Raw genomic sequence first — 22,788 nt, 5'->3', positions numbered from 1 at the left:
ATCGCATAACATTACAGCAACAATGCTAAATGAAATATGTATTAGCTATGCGTATTAGCCTAAGTTAGTTAATATTCAATCCCTCCAGTAGTTTGCGATTTTGCAGTTGCAGAAATTAATGCAAAATCAAGCAAACTCCACAATATACGGATGAGCTTGCAATTTTCCTAAATTACAGCAGATTCTCCACAGATTTGGGCCAAGACGTGTCATGTGACATCATCACAATGCGCATTCAGCCAAAGCCCTCTTCGATTCACGTGCGTTGAACATGAGTGCAGCTAAAAGGTCTCATTTACCAACAAACATCACTGCGAAAAACCGCAGCAAAATCGAACATTTTTGGCCGTAACAGTGACAAAAAAAACTCAGCGAAATCCTGTACGGAATGAATATGATTATTAATCTGGTTAAGGAAACATCAAGAATATTATCGTCTAGTCTGTTTTAAAAATGTTGAAAAGGGATTTTTTAGCGTAACCAATGACTGTACACACATATGTGTGGACGTTGTAGCAGTATTAAAGAAAAGCCTAATTGTCTCTAGTGACCTCTAGTGACTGGCTGCAGTATAATAATTTAAGTTCCGCCCATTCCCATATTAGTGGATGGAAAACAAGCCGAACTTCTGTTTTAAATGACAAAGATTTTTCCTTTCAAGAAATGTGTTTTATGTGACTTATTTGAAATAAAAGGGCATAGTTGATGAGATGATTGACTTGAGGTTTCAAGCATGACAGTCAAGTCTTATGAACAAAAACGCAATTTCTAACAAGCAGCTAAATCTCTTGACAGTTTTTGTTCTTCTGTAAACTGTTATAGCTGACCCTCAGCAGGGAGTTCTTTGCAGTTTTCTTGGTATGTTGCTCATTTTTATGTTGCGTTAGCTTGTTGTACTGATATTATAATTAGAAAAACAAAGTGATGGCATAAACCAAGGCAGCTAACACTGGCTAAATTTCATAACAATTTACTATCGGCCATATGAGCTTAGCAAACACTTTTTGCACCTTTTTAATGAACTCCACTGACAGAATGAGCAACGCATAAAAGAATACACTTGACCACCATTAGGATGGGTAACTTACTGCAGGTGTCAGAGCTATCTGAACATCATGGAGCACAGTGAGTTTTATATGCTCAGAAATACAGCAGGTTGTGTTAAGTTTAAATTCTGACCACTATTTAAAAGTGTATTATTAGTTGGTATATTACATTCATAACTTGTACTTAGAGTACTTTGATTAACATGATGGATGTGACATGATATCATATCAGATATGATAATGTGACTAAAACAGGAGTACTCCATGTGTCTTAATTCGATTTGTGTTTACTTAGAGTATGACTTTAGTCGGATTAAGCTAATCAAAAATTGCTGTTTACATTGTAGTTTCTGTTTCTGTGTTTACATTGTAGTTTCAGCGTATTGTCTTAATCGGGTTAATATTGGATTATTGTTGTCCATGTAAACATACTGATAGGTATAATCAAGACACTGAGTACATCAGTCAAGATGGCGACTTTGAATTCGACCAAATGTAGGCTTCAGAACCACATCATGGGAATCAATGGCGCCATGTAGTCCACTCATACAGTATATACAGTCAGTGTTGTTACTGTATTTTGTCTTATCATTGTGGTAAGATACCACCACAGTGATACTGTTACATCCCAACTTAAGCTTCACAAAGCCTCATGTATAAAATCAAATGCCTTCATCTCAGAACAGCTAGCAAAATGATTCTTCTGACAACATCTGATACTGTGTTATATCATGAATAATGCACTCTGCCCATGTACTATAAAAAAAAAAAAAAACATAAATATGACACCATGACCTTGAAGTAAACTAGCATTTGCCGACTTGCAGACAGTCTTCTGGGTTTTGCATCAGACACAACTCACACACACACACACACACACACACACACACACACACACACAGAGTATTTTGTTACTGATAAATTTTCCCTTTTTATGCATTAGGAGAGGAAGAGAAACCTGCAGAGACGTCTTTATCTTCGTGGTGCTAAATGTGAACTAAACTGAAGCAAGTTCAGAATCCCAGAAGGAGGAAGCACAATAAGCTGTGATGCATTAAGGAGGAAATTACAGCTGAGGAAATAAGTGGTACCCAACCCACTGATGTCCTTAAATGTCTGTGATTCCAGTGCACCATGGAAAGATGTTTTTCAACTGACATCTAAATATATCAGTGACTTTGCTCCCAAATGCATGACAGAGAAGCTCGTCTTTTTAGTCTGGTCTTTCTCGGGACCATTTTAAACCCATTTTCTCTGGCGTGATGCATCGAATACACCATTATACACCGTGTATTATAGCTTCCAGGTTAAGTGTTATGTTCAGTTTACTAATTTTAGCACTACAGAAATTGAGCATTGCTAAAGTCGAAGGGTAGTCAGCGGGCAGGAATGCAGAAACAGAATTTTATGGCTTGACAGTAAAACACACTGACCTGCGGTGTATCTCTGTAGACTGTGGTCTTTTGGAGGCCGTACCGTCCTGTAGGACGCCTTTGTCCTGCGTTAGTGGAGCATCGCGTACTGGGAGAGACAGGACGAGGGTCTCTTTAGTAACAGCAAGCGTCTCCTCACCCTGTTGACCCATGTGCTGCTTAGCATAGTCAAAACCCTGCACCGGCTGGAGAGGAAAGGAGAGGAGAGGAGACCAAAAGAGAAAAGAGAAAAAGACCAATAGAGAGTAGAGAAGACCAAAAGAGAGGACCAAAAGCGAGGAGATGAGACAAACAGAGAGGAGAAGACCAAAAGCAAGAAGATGAGACAAGAAGAGAAGACCAAAAGCGAGGAGATGAGAAGAAAAGACAAAAGGAGAGAAGACAAAAGAAGGGAAGAGATGAGAAGAGAAAGCCCCAAAATGAGGAGATGTGATAATAAGAACAGAAAAAAGATGACAAGATAAAGAGAAGAGAAAGAAAAGAGAAGAGAAGAGCACTTTCAAAGTGCTGGTATTCATTTCATGCAGCAGTGCTCTGTTAACTGCACTGATTTATTAATACACTCAGACTATTCTCAGAGTCGCTGTATTTCACACAGCTCATATATGACGTTTATCCTCGCTATGAGATATTTAATACGGAAATGCTACGGAAGCTCGTGGATCCTCTCTCTTTAAGATGAATTATGGATCACTCTCCAGCTGAGACAGCATACGGACATTGGAGCATCTCTCGGTTGTTAAGAAGATGCCTCAGTGTGTCTGAGAGTGTCACTGTGAAGATGCGGCAGGGGAAAATATAAACACTTGACAGCGTTTAATAATTCAGGACTTTTTGCACTTTTATTGTGCTGGCTGCTGTCACATATATTTGAAGCAGGAATCAATAAAATCCCATCTTCTGCACCTCTCTGGACTAGGAACGGTGAAGACAGCTCTAAATTTAGCTAGCAGTGAGTGAATCCACAGAGACAGCTCTTTCCATTACACTCGGACTTTTGCTAGTAAGCTGACCTTGAGCTGTGTGTGTCCTCTTCTTTAATAATGTACTTCACATGTACTCTAATTCACTCAGGGGAAATCTGTTCTCTCAACTCTAAGTCCTTATCAGGCTGAGAAGTAGGGAATGAGAAATCTGTGATGATAATCTGTATATAAAATTTTAAATTTTTCCTGACCCTAGACCTGGAAGTTGGTTGTTCTACAGGCTATACTTTGGAAGCTTATTCTGTTTTCATAAAAGATCAGATTAAAACTATTTATTTGTACACAATTTAATGCTGATATATTCTTAAATATTTTTTATATTGCAGCACCTGGAAAATCCTGCTGAATTTTTCAGCTGCTGTGTCAAAAGTACATAGTAATCCATATTATCAGAAAAATCAGGCACTAACGGTGATCTTTAATCTACCCAGTAATCACTGATACATATCCAGGTCATTCTTGATCATTGACTAAATTCATTAATAAATTCCAACAGATAGATAAATGTAAAGATAGGCATAAAAATGTAGGTTTGTACGTTTTAAAATTCAGATTGTAATGCCTCATTTCTCATTTCACAGAAATAATCCTTTATATACAATAAATCTTAGTTTAACCATCTACTGCATGAATTATTGCATTACATTTAAAAAAAATGTTTCATGGATTTTTTTATTAGTTCAAATAATAATAATGTATTTGTAAAAAAAAAAAAAAAAATTATGTGGGGTAGTTGGTAAATTGTTGCCATATGGAAACAATCTGCAATGGTGGAAAGTATCATATAGTAAAAAAAATAATAATACAAAATGTATGAGATTCCAATTCCAATTACTGTATTTTCCAGACTATAAGTTGAAAATTTTATCCAAATAAGTTTTGGGTGAAGTATCTTTGTAATCCATTCTCTTGAATTCTTAATTCTTTCTCTTGAAACATAAAAATTAGAAAATAAGATTTTGCAATTGCAAAATGTCTGACATTACTTCAGTTTTTTCTTACATTGAATGTGAAAAAAAATGTAAATATAATATTAGAGAAGCCTAGTGTTTATTTTTGCTATGTAGGCCTGTTTCAGTTCAGAAATTCTCATACCACAGTTTCATTATCACATGTTGCTGCCATATGGCAACAATTACATTTTACCACTTAACAGCATATTCAAAATATACTAACTTGTTAAAATGACAAAAAAAAAAAAAAAGTTAACTTATCTTAGATAGTGTTTATTTTTTCCTTGAAGTAATTGTGCCTAAATATTGACTAATTTGTCAAATTTTGAGAGCCCTCCAATGATGACCTTCATCATGCCATGTGACTGCAGAAAAGGAAGTGCAAACAGCACTTCATGGTCATGTGACATGGCTTTTTTTGTATTGCCATGGCTAAAAGACACCTTTTTCCAATTACATAGGAAAGTAGTAGTGCTGGAGAAAAATGAATTGTTGCTATATGGCAACAACATGCAGTAAAGGGGTAATAGTCATCTCACAAATGTAGCTAAGATTGAACTGCATTTGTGGTGAGAACTGAACCTCTCAAATCTCCATTGCAATGCATATACAGTACTTATTGCATATAAGCCAAAAAATCATGGACTGTGTTGCAATGAACACAAAAGCACACGTACACACACAGGCATGCAATTAATCCGCAAAAGAAGCTCTAAAGACTGCATTCATCTTAAGTGAACAGTGTCTCGCTGTGCTCTCCTGGATTCACCTCAGTGTCTGCTTTATGTATTTTCTCTGAAGCTACAGTGTCTCAGAGGTGACACTGGAACAACGTATTAACTGAAGATTTGTGAGACATTTCCCTGAAAGCAAGATTGAGAAAATAAGGGTTCCTGATTGGGGGAAAGCAGATGGTGAGAGTGTGATCAAAGCTAAGGCTTTGAGGAGAATAACTATGAGATTAAAAATGAAGTGTCCATGTCATCATCAGCTCATTTAAAATCAACACAGAAAGCCGAAATCTACTCTGCAACTTCTGCTGCTGTGTATCTCTGCAAGAAAACCGTCTGTCTTCAAAAATGAGATGTCACATGTACAACAGCACAGCTAAATGTTTGATTGTTATTGGTTAAAAAAAGGTGTTGGTGAATTTTTTAGTAGCTGTTGTCTTGTTGCATGACCCATTTTTTCTTTTGAGATTGAGATCAAGGACAGATGTCTTGACATTTTCCTTTTGACAGCAACTTATCCTAGCCCAGATTCCTCAAAACAGGCCCAAACCATGATACTATCACCACCATGTTTCACAGATGGGATAAGGTTCTTATGCTGGAATACAGTGTTTTCATTTCTCCAAACATAACCCTACTCCTTTTAAACCAAAACGTTAGATTTTTGTCTCATCCATTCACAAAAGATTTTTCCAATAGCCTTCTGGCTTGTCCATGTGATTTTTAGCAAACCGCAAAAGGGCAGCAATGTTCTTTTTAGACAGCTCCTTGAAACCCTGCCATGCACACCATTGTTGTTCAGTGTTCTCCTGATGGTGGATTAATAAACATTAACATTAGCCAATGTGACAGAGGCCTTTAGTTGCTTAGACGTTACCCTGGCTTCCATTGTGACCTTGTAGACTGTTACATGTCTTGCTCTTAGAGTGATCTTTGTTGATTGATCACTCCTGGGGAGGGTAATAATGGTCTTGAATTTCCTCCATTTGTACACAATCTGTCTGACTGTGGATTGGTGGAGTCCAAACCCTTTAGAGATGGTCTTGTAACCTTTTCCAGCCTGATGAACATCTCTTTTTCTGAGGTCCTCAGAAATCTCCTTTGTTTATGTCATGATACAATACCACAAACATGTGTTGTAAAGATTAGACTTTGATAGATCACTGTTCTTTAAATAAAACAGGTGACACACCTGATTGTCTGATTGAACACCTGACTCTAATTTCACCTTCAAATTATCTGATAATCTTAAAGTTTCACATACTTTTGCACTCACAGATATGTAATATTGGATAATTTTCCTCAATATATAAATGACCTAATATAATATATTTATCTCATTTGTTTAATTGGGGTCTCTTTGTTTACATTTAGGACTTGTGTGAAAATCTGATTATGTTTTAGGTAATATTTATGCAGATACATAGAAAATTCTAAATGTTTCACGAACTTTCAAGCGCCACTGTATATCAATCAACAAAGCAGAAGTTGATGGAAACCTTCAACGATTTATTTGTGAAATGTGCTTAAAATGTCTGAAACCTTTTTAATGCAAGCATAGTTATTTAAGTCAAAATAACTGCCTCAAGATTTAATTGTAGTTCTTGGCTTTGCACTTGAGCCAGGACCAATCAATGCATTGGAGCTTGGCTAATTTCTATTTTCACCCGAAGGACGCAGGCTTGCGCTGGTCAAACAGCATGATCGATGACCTTTCTCCTTACAGCTATCGATTTCACAGAAAGGGAAGAAAACAAGATCACGACCGTGCAGCTAAACACCATGCACATACAACACTACAGACAGCAGTACCTGATGGTGGTAACTCCCATCTCTCCGATATGAGGTCTGGACAAAAGGAGGATTAAACACACAATGGATTTAATAACACAAGGATTAGTCACATGGACATGATGCCTATGTTCTCTGTGCATTCAGTAAGTTAAAAAAAAAAAAAACACATCGTGTGGATTGTGAAATCTTGAAAACAAGTGTTACTGGGCCATTCTATAACCTGTTTTTTGTCCGTTTTCTTTTTTCATAACTGCTTTTCAATACACACTTGATTTAGCAAGGTCAGACCTGACAGGTTTACTGATAGTAACAACATCTGGCCTTTCTTAAAATGTAGGCAGCAGCCATTTTAGTTTCAACATAACTGAACGTTTTAAAACTGACAAAAATGTCCTAAATTACATTACAGGAGAATAAAAAGTGCTGTGATAAACCCAATAACATGTGTCTTCTTAACTGTTGATGTTCTACAGTAAATAGATTAGATTTTTATATGTTTTTTATATCCACTATGTTTTTTAATATCACTTCTTTTGCTGGAATTTGACTATTTCTTTCTGGGTAACAAAACTGCCTGAAAAAATAGGGCTGCATTTTTCCCACTGGAAAAAAAAAAACTGCATTACATTCTGATACATTGTGGACAAAATAAAAAAATGGTTAAAATATACACTGATAAATAGTATATTTTCATAATGTTCAATTTATTTATTGAAATTTTAATGAAAGTCCATTTTAATGCTTTATAGTTTGTTACTTTTTGAAAACGTAAAAGCCAAAATACAATCTTTTCATACAATACCATCTTTCATGGTCAAACTGTATACATTTTTGCAATAGAACTTTCTTGGAATGGCGATGTCGTCATATTTGAAACTGAACAGCAGCGTTCCTGTTGCCACATTAAACACTGTTTAGGTACTGAAATACATTAGTTACAGTGAATCTGAACCGTCTATTAACGCTAAATTCCAGATTATTAAAGTAAGCAGCAAATAGCTACATTTTTTTACACTTGGCTAGCTAACTGGTTCATTCTAATCAATCGCCTGGCGCAGGCGTGATGAAAATTATCCCTTTATACTGTAGTATTTTTAGAGTGTATATACTGTGTGTTAGCGAAGTTATCTGGAGGAGGAATGGATTCTTAGTCCAGGGCTGTAGCAGGAGCAAGTCCTATATACACTGCTAGCTTTTTTTTTTAGTTCATCCCACACACACACTGCTGGCTAGCTCCATGTTTTTGGCGTTTACAGCCAGTGTATTTCGAGTAGTCAGATTCTTTGAAATGCTGGCTACAGCCTTTTAAAATGCTCACCCTCATCCCAGCAAATAATACAAAACCATTTCATTCCCACAGGCGCATCGGTGGAAAATAGGCAAAAGATCAAGTATGCATTTTTTGGTTGAATTATTTGTGCATTTTGGGACACTGCAGTGATTTCGAGCTGTATTTGCTGTCACTGTTAACTATCTCACTGGGCGTTTTGAAAAACTACCACTTATGCTTCGCATTCGTAACACAGAAGTCTGAAAAAGGTCTAGTACATTTGTTTCCATATCTGTATAAATACAATGATGTTGAGTTTATCTGTAGTCTATAGCTTTCTGTACACTCCCTATACCTTTTTGCTGCATTCTAACATCTATAACTTTGACAGTAGGGGTGTAACAATAGGCATATCAATATTTTTTATATATATATTTTGTATTTTATTGTGAGACAATGCACACTATAAATCAAGTATAGTTACCATTTATTCTATATTTTATCCTTTTATGCTTTTATTTACACTTTTATGCTAAACATATATCCATCCAGCCATCCATCCATCCATCCATTTTCTCTACCGCTTATCCTACACAGGGTCGCAGGGAGCCTGGAACATATTCCAGGGGCTGGGGGTACGAGGCGGGGGCCATCCTGGAGACCCATCACAGGGCACAATCGCACACACACACGCACACACACCCATTCACACACTTCAGCTAATTTGGAAATGCCAATCAACCTACAATGCATGTCTTTGGACTGGGGGAGGAAACCGGAGTACACGGAGGAAACACCCGAAAGCATAGGGAGAATATGCAAACTCCACATACACAGGGCAGAGGCGGGAATCAGACAACCAACACTGGAGGTGCAAGGCACATGTAACCAATAAGCCACTGTGGCCCCCCACTATAAATGTATATATTTATTGTATAGTTGTGGTTTGTGACATTAGTTGTAATGGCTTCCACTCTTCCACTCCTAACTACGAATGAAAGAAGAAAAAAAACGTCCCCTTCCTCAGTCAAATCTATCTAAAATACGCCAAACAGACAGAGCTGAGAAACAAACACTTCCATGCTGCTATTTGCTTTCACTGTTTTGATATGTTAGTTAATTAGTCCACCTCTCAGAAATGTGGGCGCTATTATTTCAAACATGATTATTCATCATTATTCATGCTTATTCATTTGCAACATCAACAAAATGTGTCAGTAACTGTGTAGAAGAGAAAACTGACTCTCTATAGCATTTCAGCATCCATGAAGCGATGAGTCTGATTGGGCCAAACAAATAACTTGTGCTATAGGGATATTTATAGCTATTAATTTGCAACCATACTCGGTTTGCCGAGACACGTTGTGAAATCTTTTCAAGCAGAAGGAAATTATAGAAGCGCATTAATTCCCATCAGCATCTTTTCTCTTATTGCAAGAAAATAATCTCATTATTATGAAACAAATATTTTTAAAAAATAATAATAATTTTACACAGAGTTAGTCTCATTTTACAGTATGGCCTTCATGGTTGCTTTTCTTGTAGTAACAACAGGTTTTCTCATAATAACGAGTCTTGTTTCACGTCTAGAGAGTTTGGGTTCAAATCCTGACAATGCCATAGCCATATAATGGCTGGGAGTCCAAGAGATCAAAATTGACTGTGCCCTCTCAGTGGGAGTGGCACACTCTCTTTCGCCCGTCAATCACAGCAACACTAGCCAATCATAAGTGTCTCTCAGCTTATGTATGTGAAAGAAGGTAGAGGGCACTTTCCTGTAAAAGTGCTACACCACCCTGTCATGTAACACGAACAGCAGTTTGAAATGATGCAATTGGCTGGCTTCACATTTCTCAGAGGAAGAACGTATTACCCTTCACCCTCCCAGGTTGGTAGCTGTCATATGATAGGGGAGAGCTGACTGGCGGGTGGAAAGTGGCCAAGAACAAATTAGGCAGAAAATGCGAATTTAAAAATAAATGCATCGTATTATGGTACAAAAATGACATATTGTGAAATCTGTCTATCGTTACACCCCTTTGTGATAAAACAACCTAAATATTACAACACAACTCTAGTTGCCATACTATCCGAAAATGAAGGTGTGGTGTGCATACCTTGGTGCGCGGGTGGAACCCACGGAACGCACTGCTCTTGAAGACGTTGCGATTCCTCCTGCATATGATAGCGACTGCCATGACAATCACGACAATCACCAAAGACACTGGTGTCAGAACAGCCAGGATCCAGAGGTTACTGGGGACACTCTTCACCACGGCTGCTCATGAGAACACACACACACACACACACACACATATGGTTAATCCTCCCTCTGTTTGAACTTCTTGTTCCTTGTTAGCTCATAATGAGCTAAAACAAAAACAGTTTGTGCTGTAGCTCTTTAGCTGTGGGATTAGACCTTCCTCAGAGAAGCTGTGTGTGTGTGTGTGTGTGTGTGTGTGTGTGTGTGTGTGTGTGTGTGTGTGTGTGTGTGTGTGTGTGTGTGTTTGCTGTGTGTTTAGTTACACAAGGCTGAGGATTTGTAGAGATGATGGGTCGAATGCAGAGTCTCTTCAAAAGAGCCCGTTATGAGTTTCCATAATGTTATCCTAACAAAGAATTTTGCAAGAAGTGTCTTTATAGTTCTGAACAGCTAAAGGGCAAAAATCAATACAGGATTTGTCCTAGAAGTAAGAGAAAACACACAATATGTGTCACCTGTCTTCACCTATAAGTTGTCTGTGATTTTCTGATACTAGACCATTATTTCCTTATACAACGGTCACTTACCCACACTTAAAATTTGGGGTTCCAAAAACATATGTGGAAAAAAAGGATCCTTATTATTTTTGAGCTTCCTAGCACCCCATGTGCTATACTAGTCACTTTCATACACTGTAGTCTATAAAGAATGTATTTCTCCCTAATTGCATTTAAACTAATAGTTAAAAGCTTTAATCAACACTGAGATAAGGCGTTTTTAATTTTTCATTGCAGACAGCTAATGAAAGTTAAATCCTCAGCCATTCTCATTAAACATTGACAGTAACTTTTATGCATCATTTGTTTATTTGTATACAGCATATTATTTGTGATTTTTGCCAGCAGGTTGTTCTGGTCTCAGGACAAGGGACTAAGTCGAGGGTGATGTGATGTGGATGGAGTGTCAGGATTCTCTAAAGTTAACTCTTCTGCCTCCCACTGCTCCCAATAAGATTAAAAATGTTGTCATACGCTCGGCTTGAACCTGGACGAAGTAGCCCAATGTAAGTGCCATGGTCTGAGAGTCCACCATGTTTAGGGTTTTGGCTGCAGATGTGCCAGCTATGGGAGCTCCATCCACTTGGACGTAGTAGGTCATCTCGGCTGGGTTCTTAGGACCAGGTAGGCGCCGGATACTAACCATCTACAATACACAGGTTAATCAAGTGAGGTCATGTAATGTCAAATCAAAGTCAAGCCAAGTCAAGTCAAGGTCAAAGACCAAATCAAGTCAAAGTCAAGTCAAGTCAAGGTCAAAGACAAAGTCAATTCAAAGCCAAGCCAAGTCAAAGTCAGTTGAGTCAAAGTCATGTCACACAATTCAAGTCAAATCAAGTCAAGTAGCATTTATTGTCACTCCTCTCATCACAGGCAAGAATAAAATATACATTTGAAATATACAATAAATAGGAAAGTAAATACTAAACTCTTCACTGTGCAGTATGTCCATATTGACATAATTAGGATATTTTTCTGTCCATTAGTATTTATGTTTTACCATTGCCACGCCCATATTTGTAGCTGCCATTCATGTTTTAACGTCATACTATGCCATTCTCCTATTGCTGACTTTTAGAGCTTCATAGTAGAGCTTACATGCTGTGATTATAATGGGGAACTTACAGGAGAGTATACAGTAGACAGAAATATACAGTATACTGTATGACGAAAATAAATTTCTTGTTTACTGTGTATGTTACCATTTATACCTAACATGACCTCAGTCACCATCTGAAAGAGGCGTAAGGCAGGGGGGCATTATATATTAAATGCAGCAAAGAAGACTGCAGCATGTAAGCATGCAACATGTGCTTGTGAAGCATAGAAGCATGACAGTGATGCACAAGCACAAACATATTTATATCCAAACTGCTCCACTGTGTGCATGGGCTTGGGGAAACTGGTGCGAGTTGCTTAAAAGATTTTGTTTACTTACAGTTTATTGTCATTATATGCTGTATTTGCGTGCTTGCAGTGTAAATTCTGATGTTTATTATAACGGAAGTGATCTATTAGTAACGAGGCCGTGTTGCTCCTCACTCGCTGCATAGTGCAAGTAAGATCTGCAATGTCTAATTAAAATGGTACGATCAAAAGTAAATGGAAGTAAAATAATATGTCTAAAGGCAGTGAGTAACAGAAACCATGAGGTGCATTGAAAGTGAGATTTTATTTTTAATTTAGGACTGTAGTTTAATTATCGTTGCTTTTTTGTGCATCCATTAAAATAATGCACAAATACTTATATATTATATTAACTTTTAAAGTTGTATAATTTTATAAGTTTTATATAAGTGTGTTTATAGTTGTAACAGTCAGTTTGTGGATTCTATTTTGAATAAACTAAAAAATGGTACTGAATGACCCCCCTCCAAAAAAAACAACTTATGATTACTCGATTATGAAAATAATCATAATCGTGAATAGTTGCAGCCCTGTTATAATATAAACTACTATGAGATTATTTCTGCATAAAACTTACTCTAGCCCAACACATGGCTAAAAGTCCATTTAGATGTACAAAATCATGCATTCACAAAGGAGCACATGATAAATCTACCTGTACAGTGTATCCACCGACGGTGGTGGCTCGTTTGATCCGGACACCGTGCCGGCCAGCAACAAGAAAGAGCTCAGCTAAACGCTGCTCCATCAGACTAGCAAAGCTCTGATAACTGCCTTCCAGCGAGGAACTGTCAACATCCTGAATTACTGTGAGAGAGAAAAATCAAAGGGAAAATGAGGACAAAGAGGACAAAGTTCTCCTTCTTTCGCTCTACAACCAGAAACTGCAATCACAGCCAGGCCGACCTTGCGAAAGCTCATTCTTCCATGCTGACAGTGATAAAAGAGAGAAAGAGCGAGACAGAAAGCATGTGTGCACAGAGACAAGATGGAATTTTCAATTTCCAATTTGTTTTTCTCACATTATTCAGTCTGACTCTGTGTGCAGGCTACACCCCTGGCATCAGAGCTCTGTATTTAAAAAAAAAAAAAAAAAGAGAAATTTATTGCACTCTAATAATCTACTGTAATCCTGTTAATTCATATGTCAGCTTTACCTTCCTGTCTTTTTTACATTAAGGGACATTGATAATGGAACAGTGTCTGGGAATATTGTAGAAATTCCTCCAACACTAATAAATCACATACTGAATTATTGATTTGACCAGGTTTTAATAGAAAGTAGTGAAATAGTGAAACAGGATTTAGTTTGGAATTAGTAGGCGTTCAATAATATATCATTACTTTTCAAGAAAAAAATTCTCTTTATGTTGGAAATAAATCAAGCAGCATAACCCAAAGTTCACATTAATAGTATCTATCTAATTAATAATCTAATTAATAGTAGTATGCAAAACAATTAAGCTCTTTATTATTTATTTTCCTTGCGTTTTAAATGTCCTTTTATAGTCTTTTTACTATTTTGAACATGATTTAATTACAAATAGTTAATAGGTAATATCTTAACATGAATTCCTGCTTGAAAATTGGCTAGCTGTATGTTTAGAGGGAAATTAGATTTATTTTGACTGATATTTATTTAGCATCATCAAAGCTTGTTAAACTTCTCACAACTGTTGTGCTTCATCTGTACTGTACAAATTTATCTTTCAGTATCTTAAAAAATAATGATTTGGCCAAAAATGCAGCAATTTTTCCCCCTATCTTGAATATACTCAATAATTGAGGACATGTCTGAAGTTTACATCTCTAACTTTGTCCTGGAACTATGACACTAAAATAATTATGGAACTATGACAAGTAAAAGAAGCTTACAGCTACTGGTTTATTATCATTCAAACTGCATGCCTACATAATCACATCCTCATCTCAGACTGTGTCACTGTTCATTGCCTCAAAAAAAGACTCTGTATGACACCGTTATCTATAAAAATGGATGAAGATACTTCACACCGCAACGGCAGGAGATTCAGATAGGAGGTATGGCCTAAATTCTGAAGGTGTAATTCATTGTTTTATATTATTGGGTTATTAGGTAACATTAATTAGTGTGTATATATATATATATATATATATATATATATATATATATATATATATATATATATTTGATACCTGTTTTATACCTGTTTCATGAATGGTGTTACTGAGACAACAATGTCTTTTTATATAGTATATATATTTTTTATACTGAAAAAATAGTAATTGTTGAAAAGCATCTTCACAGAAAACTAGATTTAGATTTTTCGATACCAGAGATAGCCAGAGTTGGCAGTCCTGAGGAAAATCTCCTTGAGGTGATGAAACCGTGACAGAAACCAGATTCAAAAAGGAACCCTTCCTCATCTTGTGACACCGGATTGTGAGATTATAAATCATTACGGCATACAGGTGTATAAGACTAAAGAGAAACAGTACTGAGTGTACTGAAAGCATTTTCAATATGAATGCATTGTGAATAAGAGTTCTGGGAGGAGCACAGGACAGTCTTTATGATTACAGGAACAGTTCATAGATTAGCAACTGAAGCACAGGGATAATCTAAGCCTCTCTTATTTTAACCTTGTAGCTTTGGTACAAAAATAAAGAATCTAGTTCTGGACAGCAAGAACATCCTAACTAATTGACGACATTTAAGCTGAGAGGGAAATTATGTTAACTTTATTTTTAGCCGAACTATTGCTTTAAATCAAATCCAAGCACAATTGAGGTGAGCTTCACAGGAACCAGATGCATCATAAACAATTTGCATACAAATGACTTTCTGTAGTCACCTGAATTGCAGCACTCTTGTAGGAAATGACTGTTGCTCTGTCATATGCTAATAGGAAAGTACGGTAATCAAACTACACAGGATGTGGAATCTGGAGTGGGAATGAAGTTACCTGTGATTACCCAGTATTCCCTGGTGGCCACTGAGGTATTTAGGTTGTGGTATTCGAGCGCTGAAACAGACACATAACAGATGAATTGAAAATGATCCTTAATCAAACATACAGTACTGTGTATTAAAAAAAAATTCTAATCAAATATCCACCAGCAGAGATCGTTAGATCGACGTGCAAATCTGATTAACACTAGAGCCACAATAAGCACAATCTTGGCAGTTATTGCTCTGCTGCAGTAAATTTAATTACCAACCAACACTGGCAAACAACACTGAGTCTGAATGTGTTTCATTCATCATTTAACAAAAATATAGATTTTTACTCAGTATTAATTAAGAATATGTCTTTTTAACTAAGCCAAGTTATTTTCACAGTTTGAGAAGTCTTTCTATGAAACTGTAATCTAAATATATTCTTCCTGTAAATAAAGCTCAAAATCAGCAAGTACAAGTTTGTGGCATTCAGTTCAAACAATGAGTTCAACCAACTTGAAAATATTTTATCCTATTTGTATGTATTATTTTGCCAAAAAAATAGACCAAAAAGATTTTAGTTTTATTATTCACCTGAAAGGCAAATATCAAACAAATCAAAAACATGAGAGTTCAAGAAGGAGCACAAAATACTCCATATAATAACATAAAACAAATTAAAATCATCACAGCCTACATACTGAAAGAAATTAAATATTAACATCACATCCTACCATGCAATCTTTGAACCACCAGTATACTGAGAGAAAGTCTGATAAAAACAGAAATGTCTGCAGTTAACCCTTTTCACGTTTTGATTTTGGAGAGAATATAGGGATGTAGTTTGTCCAAAAATTTACAAGAAGCAATAGCAATAAATAAATAAATATATACATACATAAATAGCTAAGTAAAAGTTTTATGTAGCCGCTAATGGAGTGCTGCAAAAATGAATCCTTGAATGGGTTTTTGTTAAATGCCTGTAATAAGGTCTGTGGTTAACACAAGCTCAAGATATTTCCATGTTCTATTCTCCAACATAAAATACATCACTAATACCCAACTGATAATTTTTTATTCATTTTGATTTGGTCATTGTTTCAAGTTTTTACATGTCTTGAAAAAGGCAGTTGCTAACAAGTAGCTAAATGGGACTGGCACGCCAAACAGGAAAACTCATCTACTACAGCCTCATTGTGTTTATATTGGCATTCTTGCAAACTATTCAAATCAAACTTTCCAACTTGTAGATTAAACAATTTATAGTATTTTCCAATTGTAGTGTTTTTTGTTTGTTTGTTTGTTTTTAATTATAGTGCTGTAAAGCTTAGTGGTGGTGACGCTGAAGTCATGCGACCATGGTGTAGTTTGTTGGCGATTGATTGATTGGCGACCGTTGGCGATTGTATTTAGGCTTCAAAATTCATAAAAGTTGTGTTTAATTGTGAAGATTATCTTTTGATGAACAAAATCACAGAGCTTATTTTCTGCAATAATCCAAAAGCCAATGGAAAAATCCTATTGGCTTCATATCGAGGGTACCAGGGTGATACTAACTTCCGGGTTGGCCTACAAAAATACGTCATTCTTGCAGCACTCTATTAGCAGCGCCTTCATTGTTTCTTTTTTAAATCCTAGAGAAGTCCCGCTTTCTTGGTCTCTATTGGCTCACAAGAATGAAGTCCAAGTTCACCTAAATGAAGTCTGAAAGTAACCACAGTTTGCCTTTCACATACTACATAATTTCTCCTTCGGTGTATTGGCTTTTCAGCTGGCAGAATTTTATTTTCATTTGTTCTAAGAGTAAGCTGAGTAAGCAGAAAAGCATAGTTTTGAGGTGTCTCCTGTATTGCTGTAGCAAGAGGGGCAAAAATTGTAATTGCTACAGCTACAACTGTATATGTTGTCGTCCTTTCTAAATGCACCATTTTTTAAACAATGATTTATATTGAAAATTTGGTGCTTTTAGTTTCATACACACTGAGCGTTCAACCTGGGTCAGTCAGCTAACCAATTCTCACAACCTATGTACAAACTAAAATGTTAAAAAAACAGATGCTACTTAAATCTAAGTTAACATTTTCTGAGTGAAACCAAAAAACTATTTACACTAGCTCCTGAGAAGTGTGGTGGTAATGTGTTCGCCTTGTAATAAGAAGAATCCTGACTTATTTTGCTTTAACAATGAATACTAAGTTGGTTCAACTCAATTTACCTGAAGAAAATCATTTTATTAGTACACAAACTAGTTGTGTTAGTCTGTGTAGAGCGCAGTTAATATGGGAATACTTAAAAAGATCCATGCAAATCGTTACATAAATTTTTATGAGCGTATTGCATGTAAGTAATATGTAAGTAATATGTACTTGCATTTTCATCCCTGCTGCATTCAGATAATAAAAACACATGTTTATTATTTATATTAAAGAAATGCTTAAGCATGAAATATAATTTGCACCATTTTCTTTTAAAAAACATTTTAGGTAAGACTTTAGGTGCTAGCTTCGTATATTAGTCTCATAGCTTCAAATAAAGAAGCAAAAGTCAGACACAAAACATGTATGAAATGTTTAAACTACCTTTATTGTAAATGGAGAATCGTGCCAATTTGAATTCCTTTCATTCCTTTAGGACTTGTGTGTGAGAAATACAATCTGACAGGTTTGTACTGCTCTTTGATAACTGTGGAAATGAATGTAAATGTGTTACTCACGCTCAGCGATGATCATGGGGGGGAAGAAGAGGAAATATCCGACCAGCTCCGCACTCAGCTGGTTAATTAGCGCGCTCGCCACGGTGCCGTTCAGCGCCACACTGCCGTTCCACACCACATACACCAACGATACGGCCAGAGAGTTTCCTGTCTGATAGGTGTTTAGAATCTGCCCACACACAAACGCACACACATACAGCAATAGTGAACACACACACATACCAGCAACACAAGAGCCAGAAACACATAGACATGATCATATGAACACACACACACACTATAATATATATATATATATATATATATATATATATATATATATATATATATATATATATATATATATATATATGTGTGTGTGTGTGTGTGTGTGTGTGTGTTTGTGTGTGTGTATAGTGTGTATGTGTTTCTATTTATTTGTGTCTCTTTGTATATGTGCATATATATATATATATAAAGTACCTCAACTGAAAGATTTCCATAAGAGTCTTCCGCTTTCTCCTGAGCTTCAGAGAACACGTTTACCAAGCGCTGCTCCATGATCTGGATAAATCCACATGACTTGATGTTGTCTGTCGGACTCACAAACCTGAGAACTGATCCAGGACACATTCAGGTTGTTAACAATCATAACAGTGAAAAAATGCTTCATGACTGAAACTTTTCTGAATATGCAATAGTGTACAATAGACATATATTTCTACATTAATTATTAAACATAAAGATCTAGCAATGTAGCTTAATAATATCTATACCACAGTCACTCTGACTGATTAAATCTGATTGGTCAGAAGGTGTTGATTCCGTTTCTATAACTGCAGCTCTGACAGTAGAGCTGGCTGCAAGTAACAGGTTTATATTAATATTTATACATTCACTATAATGATTTATTGCTTCTATAGTAACAAAAAATAGTATTCAAAAACATGATGTTAATAAACAAAACAATGTGATGTCTGTAAGAAGATGTTAGCATCTTTGGAAGGAGTCTGCAGTGTCAGTCTTTTGTTATAGTCAGACATAAAGCTGTAAGTTTTTCAGCATGGGAAAGTCTTCATGATGGAGAATTGTGGGCTTTGTGAGCTCTAGGTGAACTCTTCGGTGCAATTTATTTTTGTACTTTTTATCCATGTACCTTTGAGTTTTCCTGATTCATCAAAAAGGCACAGGAGAATCTCTGAAACCCTGCCACTGCTCTACTGCTGAGCAGAGATTTCTTTGGAGAACATCACACAAAAAAACTGAAAATAGCTGAACACTAGGTGACCTTGTGTGTGCGCTCTTCAGGTTTGCCGCATTTCTCATTTAAGAGAGTATGTTTAAAGTTGTCGTGGTGAATTTATCAGAAATGTTATGAAATGTGAATCTGTATGAACACATGCACACACGATAATAATTCTAGCCATGTACAGTGAGGGAAAAAAGTATTTGATCCCCTGCTGATTTTGTACGTTTGCCCACTGACAAAGAAATGATCAGTCTATAATTATAATGGTAGATTTATTTGGATAAATGCAAAACATGACTTAGTACTTGGTGGCAAAACCCTTGTTGGCAATCACAGAGGTCAGATGTTTCTTGTAGTTGGCCACCAGGTTTGCACACATCTCAGGAGGGATTTTGTCCCACTCCTCTTTGCAGATCTTCTCCAAGTCATTAAGGTTTCGAGGCTGACGTTTGGCAACTCGAACCTTCAGCTCCCTCCATAGATTTTCTATGGGATTAAGGGCTGGAGACTGGCTAGGCCACTCCAGGACCTTAATGTGCTTCTTCTTGAGCCACTCCTTTGTTGCCTTGGCCGTGTGTTTTGGGTCATTGTCATGCTGGAATACCCATCCACGAGCCATTTTCAATGCCCTGGCTGAGGGAACGAGGTTCTCACCCAAGATTTGACGGTACATGGCTCCGTCCATCGTCCCTTTGATGCGGTGAAGTTGTCCTGTCCCCTTAGCAGAAAAACACCCCCAAAGCATAATGTTTCTACCTCCATGTTTGATGTTCTTGGGGTCATAGGCAGCATTCCTCCTCCTCCAAACACGGCGAGTTGAGTTGATGCCAAAGAGCTTTGGTCTCATCTGACCACAACACTTTCACCCAGTTGTCCTCTGAATCATTCAGATGTTCATTGGCAAACTTCAGACGGGCATGTATATGTGCTTTCTTGAGCAGGGGGACCTTGCGGGCGCTGCAGAATTTCAGTCCTTCACGGCGTAGTGTGTTACCAATTGTTTTCTTGGTGACTATGGTCCCAGCTGCCTTGAGATCATTGACAAGATCCTATCGTGTATTTCTGGGCTGATTCCTCACTGTTCTCATGATCATTGCAACTCCACGAGGTGAGATCTTGCATTTAGCCCCAGGCCGAGGGAGATTGACAGTTCTTTGTGTTTCTTCCATTTGAGAATAATCGCTCCAACTGTTGTCACCTTCTCACCAAGCTGCTTGGCAATGGTCTTGTAGCCCATTCCAGACTTGTGTAGGTCTACAATCTTGTCCCTGACATCCTTGGAGAGCTCTTTGGTCTTGGCCATGGTGGAGAGTTAGGAATCTGATTGATTGATTGCTTCTGTGGACAGGTGTCTTTTATACAGGTAACAAGCTGTGATTAGGAGCACTCCCTTTAAGAGTGTGCTCCTGATCTCAGCTCGTTACCTGTATAAAAGACACCTGGGAGCCAGAAATCTTTCTGATTGAGAGGGGGTCAAATACTTATTTCCCTCATTAAAATGCAAATCAATTTATAACATTTTTGACATGCGTTTTTCTGGATTTTCTTGTTGTTATTCTGTCTCTCACTGTTCAAATAAATCTACCATTAAAATTATAGACTGATCATTTCTTTGTCAGTGGGAGTTCCTACAACTAGGTGCTTTAGGTGATCTGAAAACATTTCATATAACATTAGCCAGGTAATTTGCGTTGTAATACTGTATGTTAGTATTAAGAATCGTTTTTAATTTAACAATATTGTTTAACAAAAATGAGACTGAAATAAAAGGTAAATGGTCTGCACTTATATAACACTCATTCATCCATTCACACACCAATGGGAGCAAAGCTGCCATGCAAGGTGCTAGCTTGCCATCGGGAGCAACTTGGGGTTCAGTGTCTGGTCCAAGGACACTTCGGCATGTGAAGTAGTGGACAACCCGCTCTACCAACTTAGCCACAGCCACCCAAATACAGATTACAATGTAATGCTTGGTCCACTAAGTGTTACTATAGGCATGGAAAGAAACCTCAAATCTCAATATTACTGCTATAATCATATAGCAATATGTAATATAATAATATAGCATTTTGTGGGGAATTCTACCAGTTTTGAATCCGCTGTAATGTTTTTTGTATAACCCTCAATTTTCTGATAAAGCCCAAGCACCAACAACATTCATCTCACACACACAGTATACAATCTATCACCAACAGAATGTGCAGTCTCACCCGTTTTGATCTGCAGGTGGATGCCTGGAGCGGACTGCCAGGAAGCTACGGGGACCGGGACGGCCAACACCACAGGTGCATGCTGTCTGAGGTCACTCAGGAGCTTATCGAAGCCATGGGAGGTCAGAGTCTCCACCACCGCCGTCGACATGTACACTGTTTTCTCACTCATGACGTAATATCCCAGAGTGACATTGGAGGTTGTGCACACATCACGCTCCAGCTGAGACAAACACACAAAATTAGTGCTACATACAGCGTCAGTGGGTAGGTGAGCTCAGCTTGTGCTTCTGCAGTTGTGTGAATCAGTCTGAACCACTCTATCAGTCTGAAACAGTCTGAATCAGTCAGAAACAGTCTGAATCACTTTGAATCAGTCAGACACAGTCTGAATCAGTCTGAATCAGTCAGAAACAGTCTGCATCAGTAAGAAACAGTCTGAATCACTTTGAATCAGTCAGAAACAGTCTGAATCAGTCTGAAACAGTCAGAATCACTCTGAATCAGTCAGAAACAGTCAGAAACCGTCAGAAACAGTATGAATTTGTCTGAAATTGTCTGAACCAGTCCAAACAATTCCAAATCATTCTGATTCAGTCCAAAAAATTTTGAATCAATTTCAAGCAGTGTGAATTAGACTGAACATGCATAAATCATATTGAGTCCATATGAATCAGCCTGAACCAGTCTAAATTAGTTTGAATAAATCTAAATCAGTCTGAATCACTCAAAATTGGTCTAAACCAGTCGCATCATTCTGAATCAGTCTGAATCAGTTTCAAACAGTTAGACTGTTTGAAATAGTATGAATCAGACTGAAACACGGTGTATGAGTCTGAATCACACTGAAACAGCCTGAATCAGTCTGAACAAATCTTAATGATTTTTTAAACATTCTAAATCGCTCCAAAACAGTCTAAATCAGTCTGAATCACGCTAAAATAATTGGAACCAGTCTCTATCAGTCTAAGCTTTTTTTCACGTGAGAAAAAAAAAAAAGCTGTTCCTGAGGGAATAATCTGAGGTATAAGAGGAATAAAGCACTTCAGGGCATGCTGTTATAAGAAAATTATCAATTCAGGGTGGTAACAGTAACTCTACTTTACTTTGTGCTGCATCACATCCACCCTATCATTGATTGTATTCCTATAAAAACATACCCCAAGCGTTTATTCCCTTACTTATGTATTCAAATATATTTGCGTAGGATTTATTTGCTCTTATGTATAGCTGCAAGAGGCCACATTTGTGTTTATCTGTGTAACACAGTTTGTTTAGCAAAAGTAAAAAGGTGAGTCTGGGAGGAAATTATAAGAAAGTGACAGAAATAGTGT

The 22,788-nt window shown here is 37.1% G+C and overlaps 1 protein-coding gene across 7 annotated transcripts in view; it reads right to left on the bottom strand.

Annotated features, from left to right (window-relative positions):
* kiaa1549la (KIAA1549-like a) overlaps nt 1-22,788 on the bottom strand; it is an 81,021-nt gene that overhangs the window by 21,500 nt on the left and 36,733 nt on the right. For 5 of the 7 annotated variants that reach the window (XM_053682210.1, XM_053682208.1, XM_053682209.1 and 2 more), the window contains exons 5-13: nt 21,455-21,677; nt 18,476-18,609; nt 18,014-18,182; nt 15,326-15,385; nt 13,036-13,187; nt 11,448-11,619; nt 10,331-10,491; nt 6,962-6,997; nt 2,480-2,664 (exon numbers count right to left, since the gene is read on the bottom strand). In XM_053682210.1, coding sequence (XP_053538185.1) covers nt 2,480-2,664; nt 6,962-6,997; nt 10,331-10,491; nt 11,448-11,619; nt 13,036-13,187; nt 15,326-15,385; nt 18,014-18,182; nt 18,476-18,609; nt 21,455-21,677 — 1,292 coding nt within the window. The remainder of the gene's footprint in view (nt 1-2,479; nt 2,665-6,961; nt 6,998-10,330; nt 10,492-11,447; nt 11,620-13,035; nt 13,188-15,325; nt 15,386-18,013; nt 18,183-18,475; nt 18,610-21,454; nt 21,678-22,788) is intronic. The other 2 variants (XM_053682211.1, XM_053682214.1) reach the window with 1 other exon arrangement.

Source organism: Ictalurus punctatus, chromosome 8 (assembly GCF_001660625.3).
Source record: "Ictalurus punctatus breed USDA103 chromosome 8, Coco_2.0, whole genome shotgun sequence".
Lineage (NCBI taxonomy): Eukaryota > Metazoa > Chordata > Actinopteri > Siluriformes > Ictaluridae > Ictalurus > Ictalurus punctatus.
The sequence above is the reverse complement of the archived record's forward strand: the minus strand, read 5'-3'. Positions and strand labels throughout refer to the sequence as shown.